Source organism: Ochotona curzoniae, unplaced genomic scaffold (genome assembly GCF_017591425.1).
Source record: "Ochotona curzoniae isolate NIBS_2020 unplaced genomic scaffold, NIBS_Ocur_1.0 contig_3520, whole genome shotgun sequence".
NCBI lineage: Eukaryota > Metazoa > Chordata > Mammalia > Lagomorpha > Ochotonidae > Ochotona > Ochotona curzoniae.
The window spans coordinates 15,210,453-15,217,839 of NW_024465894.1; the positions used below are offsets into that span (position 1 = coordinate 15,210,453).

General features: G+C 49.7%; 1 protein-coding gene across 1 annotated transcript in view; it reads right to left on the bottom strand.

Annotated features, from left to right (window-relative positions):
- Positions 1-1,197, bottom strand: part of EFCAB8 (EF-hand calcium binding domain 8) — a 38,545-nt gene extending 37,348 nt beyond the window's left edge. The window contains exon 1 of the mRNA XM_040981639.1: positions 840-1,197. Coding sequence (XP_040837573.1) covers positions 840-922 — 83 coding nt within the window. The 5' untranslated portion in view covers positions 923-1,197. The remainder of the gene's footprint in view (positions 1-839) is intronic.
- Positions 1,198-7,387: the final 6,190 nt, after the last annotated feature.

A 7,387-nucleotide genomic window follows, 5' to 3' on the forward strand; every position in this document is an offset into this window, starting at 1 on the left:
ATATACAGAGAGGAGAGACAGAGAGGAAGATCTTCCGTCCGATGATTCACTCCCCAAGTGAGAGCAACAGGCCGATACTGTGCCGATCCGAAGCCAGGAGCCTCTTCCGGGTCTCCCACGCGGGTGCAGGGTCCCAAAGCTTTGGGCTGTCCTCGACTGCTTTCCCAGGCCACAGGCAGGGAGCTGGAAGGGAAGTGGGGCTGCCGGGATTAGAACCGGCGCCCATATGGGATCCCGGGCGTGCAAGGCGAGGACCTTTAACCACTTGCGCCACCGTGCCGGGCCCAAGACTAGAAGTTTTGTAAGAGAAATGGGTCTTTAATTAAAAGAGAACAAGCTGCTTTGTTTACACTCCTGGGCTGAGGCAAAGCAGCAAGTGGAATAAAATACTGGTTGCTGGCAACAGAAGCTACTCAAAAGTTAGGGACTCAGGGCAGGGAGCAAAGAAATTTATTACTCCAAGACTGAGTAAAGAAAGGTGAAATGGAGATTTCAATTTATAACAAAATAACAGGTGGGATCAGAAGTCAAATACACTGGTCTCAACCTACACCCTAAAGTTCTTCCATCCACAGCTGATTGGAGGGGAGGGACATGAAGAAGTGTGCAAGTTGGAAGCAAGGGTGAGGCCGGAGGGGAATAACTGGTTTGCTGCACCATTGATCTGAAGAACTTGTAGGGGCAGATGAATAAAAGCTAAACACATTTAAAGTTAGCCCCAGAAACAGGTAGGAGATCATCCGAAGTTTCCATCCAGTCTTTGTTCTCAAGCAAGTGAACCCTGAGGTGGAGGTGCTCACACTTTTGGAAGATGACTTGAACCCCAAATCCTCACTCACCTTGACCCAATTTGATCTGTCCAGTTAACAATGCTGGACGACCCAAAGCTCCCAGCTTTTGAGCCCTGCTTCATCTGAGCCATCTTGGCAGCTGTCTCCAGATCCAAAATGGCTCCTCTGTGAAGTCACTGTGGAACTCAGCAGGCTTCCACCTGCCTGAGGCCAACAGGTCACGCTAGAACTAGGGGAGAGAATTCCATACAAAGAACAGAAGTGCAGTGTCAGAATCCAACTCACACACCTCAGCCACAAAGCCATTTCTCACCCTGAGACACCTTTCTACTGGTGAAGTTGAATATAGACAAGGGACTGCACAAACAGCCAGGGCACACAGGCGAATCAAAGGATCCCTAGGACAACCACAGGCACAGACATCCCAGCTCCCAGAGACACTGTGGGAAATGTCAGGGGGCCCCACGGCAAAACACCACACCCACACCAAACTGGCTCCCACAGCTGAGGCCATGAAAGGCACAGTGGATCTCTAACCCAACTTCTGTGAGAGTTTCAATGCTTTGGGGGTTGGGGAGGAGAGAAGGGAAGATAACAGCACTATGTGTCAGAAGTGGGTCACAAGTGGGAGAGCCACTAACTTGGGATAGGCCTGGGGTGGATAGAGCCATAGCACAATGATTGCCTATAGCACAGAACAAGATGAGGTGCAAAAAGATAAGTCTCTCTGGGGTGACTTCCACCAATGACCTGCATGCCAGCTTTTTTTTTTTTTTAAGATTTTTTAGATTTATTTTTGTTGAAAGGCAAATTTACAGAGATAAGCAGAGACAAAGAATAAGATCTTTCATCCACTGGTTCATTCCTCAAGTGGCCACAACAGCCCAAGCTAATGGTCTCTACTGCTTTCCTACGTCACAGGTAGAAAAATGGATGGGAAGTGGAAGAGCTGAAACATGAACCAACACCCATATATGGCATACTGGTGAATGCAAGGCAAGGATTTAGCCACTAGGCCATTGTGCCGGGCCCATGCATGCCAGCTTTAAAAGATATCCAGGCAGGTGGGAGGGGCTCTCAGGGCTTGGGTGAATGGCCCTCCCGGCAGTGTGGCAGCTGCTGGGAGGACCCAGACCAGCTCAGGCTCAAAGCTTGGGGCCTGAGACCCAGCAGCATTGTCAAGTGGTGGGAGAACCCTGGGCTTACCGGTGGCCAGAGCGTCAACTGGCACCAGGTTCCACCTGCTGGCTGCCCCACGGCAAGCTCTGGGGTCTTGGGGGTGTGGAATTAATGCCTAAGGACATGCATGGATAAGGCCACCCTATGTGTAGTGAGGAATGAATCCTGAAGGATTCCCTACAATAGAGCCACTGTACTTGCAGGTAGACATGGTGCTTTGGAGGGGAGAGTCCAGACAATCTGTATGGGTCAGACTGATACACCAGCCCCACTGGGGAGTCCTGAGTTGGACTTGTTTAGCATGGTACATTGCTTATCACCACATACCAGTCCACATGAAAGCTAGGACTGGGGCCTGTCTAGCAGGGCTAGATCCCAGTACCTGAACAGGGGACTGGTCACATTAGGCAGAACCAGGACACTAACCAGCTCATGAGAGAATCAGGTCTGCGGATAGATTCTGGAGGGGATATGTGGACCAAATCCTGCAGAAATACAAGTTCTGCCTGCTGGTTAGCTTGATAGTTGGGATGGTGATGGGATGAGCTAGAAAACCATGGAACCTGCCAACACTCATGGGTACAGAGACAGAGAATAGTCTGGGCATGTACATCCCAAAACAGGGTGTGGAATGAGTTGGGCCACAACATTCCCCAGCTCATACAAGGCCAAGATGGAGGGGTCAGTCACGCCAGACAAGAGTCTAGTACCCGCTGGCATGTGTGAGATCTGGGTCTGGGCCTGGTGGGGGAACTTGGGAAACTCCCCTAGTGGAAACTCCCCTAGTGGGTCACAGCTTCTGCTGGTAAGCAATTGGTCCAAGCCTGGGGATCAGGAAAGCTAGGCAAAGTAGCTCCAACTGTTGGCTTAGATGTGTGGGTTGATTTTGGAAGCGGGGAGACCAGGCAGGGCAGAGCAAATCTTAGCTCATCAGTAAGTGCAGAAACCAGGCTGCAGTGCAGGTCATGTCAGGCTAGGCTGTCACATCTACTGGTTTGCATGAGCCAGGGATGGGAGCATACTGAGAACCCACCAGCAAAAGTTGGGACTGGGGGCAGGCTGGGGCAGGCCAGACTACAGCATCCAAAAGCAAAGACCAAGACAGGTGAGGGACTATGCCAAGCTGGGTCAGAGTAACCACTGGCACGCACAGTATCTATAGCTGGGAAGAGGCCTGGCTGGGGAGCAAAGGCATGGATTTTGGTTCCCATTGGTGAGTGCAAGAGCCGGAGTGGGGGCTGGGATCTGGTCTGGACATGGATGCAGTCTCCCTCAGCACAAGTAGAGACTGGGACTATACTGGGGTGACTGGGATAGGCTCCAGCACCCACTGGTGCTCATGAGAACCAGGGTGGGTGTAGGACAGGCTAGGTCTCTGTCCCTGCTAAACCAAGTGTGAGCTGTGTTTTGGTGCAGATCAGGCTTGACTGGGCTGTAACACCTAACAGTAAAAACCAGAATGGGTGAAGGCCAGTCAGGACGGGCTACTGTTTCTGCTAGGACAGGAAGGCGGCTAAGTAGGGCTGGCCCATGGACCCACTGATGGTCGTGAGATCTGGGATTGAAAGAGGTTCTGATGGAGGAGCTTGGGGAACTCCTCTACTGGCACATAGCCCCTGCAGGTGAGCCCAAGAACCGCAATAGGGAGCATCCCAGACCAGACTAAATGATGAAACCCACCAGCATACATTTGGCGCAGGTCAGGGTCAGACTAGGTTGGGCCAGTTCATATCACCCACTCACAAATCCAAGAACCAAAATGGAGTGTGGATCAGGCTGGGTTGGGCCACAACACAAACTAGTTCACATGAGGGCCAGGATTAGGGGTCAGCTGGGCTGGGTTAGACTGTAGCTCCCACTAGTGAGAGCTGGAATTGGGGCTGGGCTGGGCCCAGCCAGGCTACAGCACCCACTGGCCAATGCTAAGGTGAGGTGGACTGTGCCAGACTGGCCACAGCACCCAACCAGCATACGTAAGATCCAGGGGGAGGGGGCAAACCCAGTAGGAGGGCTGCTAAGGGCTCCCATGCTGGACCACCATTCCCACTGCTGAGCGTTAAGAGTCGGGATGGGAACAGACTGGTCCAAGCAGGACTACAACACCTGTTGTCCTGCATGCAGGCTGGATCAGGCCTGCAAGACAGGCTTGGTTGATTCCTTCTGGTGCATACATAAGCCAGAGTGGTCGGGCTTTGCCACAGCATCAGCTAACAGACACTGGCACAGGGGGCAAATTCTGTCAAGCTAAACTGCAGAACCACCTAGAGAGTGCAAGGTCCAGGAGTGGGGATGGGCCCAGTAGGGAAAAAGTGGGCACCTCCCTCTTGGGTTGCCACTCCAACTAGTGAACATGAGAACCAGGACTGGGGCAGGCACGGCCAAACAGAGTGGCACCCATCGGCATGTGTGTTGGCTGGATAGTAGGGCTGGCTGGGTTGGACTAGGCTACAATGCCCATTGACATGTATGAGAGCTGAATGGGATGTGGGACAGACTGGACCAGTCTGCTGTACATACTGGCAAACACAGGAACCAGGGTAGGAGGTGGACCTCATGAGGGTTACTGCAGGTCACTCCAACTAGGTTGCAGCTCCCACTGGTGTACATGAGGGCCAAGTGTGTGGTGGGCAAGACCAGGCTAGACTGCAACACCCATGTTTGTATAGAAGACAGAAATGACCCAGCAGTTGCAACCACTTGCATATGCATAAGCTGACTGGGATGATGAACTGTGCCAGACCCTGTATTGGCAAGCACACACAAGAATCAGGTCTGGGATCACCTCAGTCAAGGTTCTCCGGGAATCCCCAAACTGAATTGCTGGACTCAGAACCCCAACCATGGAGAGAACTGCAGGTTCCATGGTCTGACCATGTAGTGCATTAGTCAGAGCTGGGCCCATTCAGTGGCTTAGAGCAGTGGACAGCATAACCAGGTGCACATGAAGGACATGGCAGTACATTGGAGTCTGCACAAGACACGTGGTACGACAGAGAACAGAACAAATTGATCAACTACTTTAGCCAAGTGTTGGCAAGGAATACCTGGGCAAACAGAGACTCTAAGGTGGACTATGTCAACCAGTGGATTCTGGAGAAATTTCATCGTGCTTGTAGCTGCAAGACTGGTAGTAATTCAGAACTGTGGAACTATCAAAACCTCTTGAGCAGGACCCTCGGAGCATGCCTCACCTCAGGGACACTGGGGTGGTGTCAGGCTCTAGGATGTCCTCCATCTCAGGGTGCAGAGTCTTTGGGGAGGCTGGAAGTGGCTTCTCCGCTTACCTCCCCGCTTAGATACAGGAAGGAAAAAAAAAAAGAAAATGTGAAAATAATGGTCTCATCCACCTTCCTGTAGCCCTTGACCCTTATCAACTATGTAAAAATCATCAAATATTAAACATAAAAAATATCCAGGCAAGTAACTTCTTCATGAGGAACCTGTTGTTACACATAGGTAGCGACCACTAAACAGAATACTTCTTTTTTTTAAAGATTTATTTTTTATTGGAAATGCAGATATACAAAGAAGAGCAAAAAGAGAAAGATCTTCCGTCTGAAGATCCACTCCCCAAGTGGCCTCCACAGCCAGAGCTGAGCTGATCCGAAGCCAGAAGCCAGGAGCTTCTTTCAGGTCTCCCACGCAGGTGCAGGGTCCCAAGGTTTTGGGCCGTCCTCTACTGGCTTTCCCAAGGTACAAGGCAAGGAGCTAGAGGGAAAGTGGAGCAACCAGGACACAAACTGGCACCTACGTGAGATCCTAATGCTTGCAAGGTGAGAATTTAGCCACTGAGCTATCACACCAGGCCTTGACCTTATATCTATCTCCTTTATAAAAATTTGTTTATTTTTATTGGAAAGATAGATTTAGAGAATGAGAGACAAAGAGGAAAATCTTCCGTCTACTGGTTCATTCCTCAAGTGGCCTCAACGCCAGAGTTGAGCCAATCCAAAGTCAGGAGCCAGGAACTTCTGGGTCTCCCATGTGGGTGCAGGGTCCTGAGGCCTTGGGTCATCCTCCACTGCTTTCCCAGGCCACAAGCAGGGAGCTAGACTGGAAGTAGAGCAGCTGAGACGTGAACTGGCACCCATATGGGATCCTAGCGGATGCAAGGTAAGGACTTCAGCCACTAGGCTACTATGCTGGGTCCGAACTTATTTATGAAGGCACAGAATTTTATAAGGGGGGAAGGTGTTAGTTTTAGATTATTTTATAAATTGACACTATAAGTTGCCTTTGAAATACTTCTCAGTTAAAAAAAAAAAAAAAAAAAAAACATCATCCCCCTACAACCCCCAGGCCTGGTCACAAGTCAAGCATGACCCTGCTCTATTCTAAGGATGAAACTGCCCAAGAAGGCCTCCCAGCAGCCCTGCAAGTCCTGAACTTCTGAGGGAAATCCACTAACAGTAAACAGCAGGAGGCCAGAGACATGTACTGTGAATGAGGAAAAAAGGGAAAGGGCTTAGAAATGAATACATCTGAAAGACAGTGAGGGGTGTGAAAAGTTCAGCCCCAATTTAACAAAGCCGCATTCTGCACCACTGTCACTTGAACCCAGGGCAAGACAAACTTCAGAAGACGGGACACTCTTGAAATACAGAATTTTATTTAGAAACTGTTTAAAGTAGAAAAAAACCCTGTCAAGAAAGACCAGGTGGAAAATGGGTTCCCAATAAAATGGAATTTTAGGGAAACAAAAGTCTAAAAGGCCACAAAAGAGAAATAGCACCACTGTCAACTGAACAATGGCTAGTTACTTGCATTTTTTTGGCATTGTTAATCACTGAATCTGGGTTTTCCTCTGAATTCCACACAGAGCATGCATTACACAACAACTGTATCATAAAATAGCTGCTTTCTACACACGTTTTAGGACAAGCTACCACCAGAAACAAATCAATACAAACACATCAGGGGCTGGACAGTCTCAGGAGCGGGTCACATACATTATGCAGAATTCTGCCAAACAAAAGGATTGACCAGGCTGTTGGCAAAGCAAATGGGGGAGTTAGGGAATGAAAGATTTTAAATATTAATAATTAATTCAGACATGGTACTGCATTTTCTGCAAAGGAAAACTAACATTTAGTAACACACTAGTGAATTGTATCTCCAAAGAGATTAGTGCACTGGCAAAGTATTCAGTTAACAGTGGAGAGCTGTGAACAGCAGATCCCGAAACACCCCAGCCCGAGGAAACGACGGCCTTCACTGCTCCCTCCCTTTGCCAGAGGTCCAGAAAGAACTTGCAGCACAATCACCCGCCTGCTGTGCTTCCAACGCTAAGCAGCAAACTTTAAGGAGCCAAAGAGGCATCCCCAGTGGAAAAGGGGAGCAGAGAAGAGGAACATGTTCAATGTAAACTTCAGACAGTATAACATGGGACATAACCCATTCAAATCCCAGAGACACGG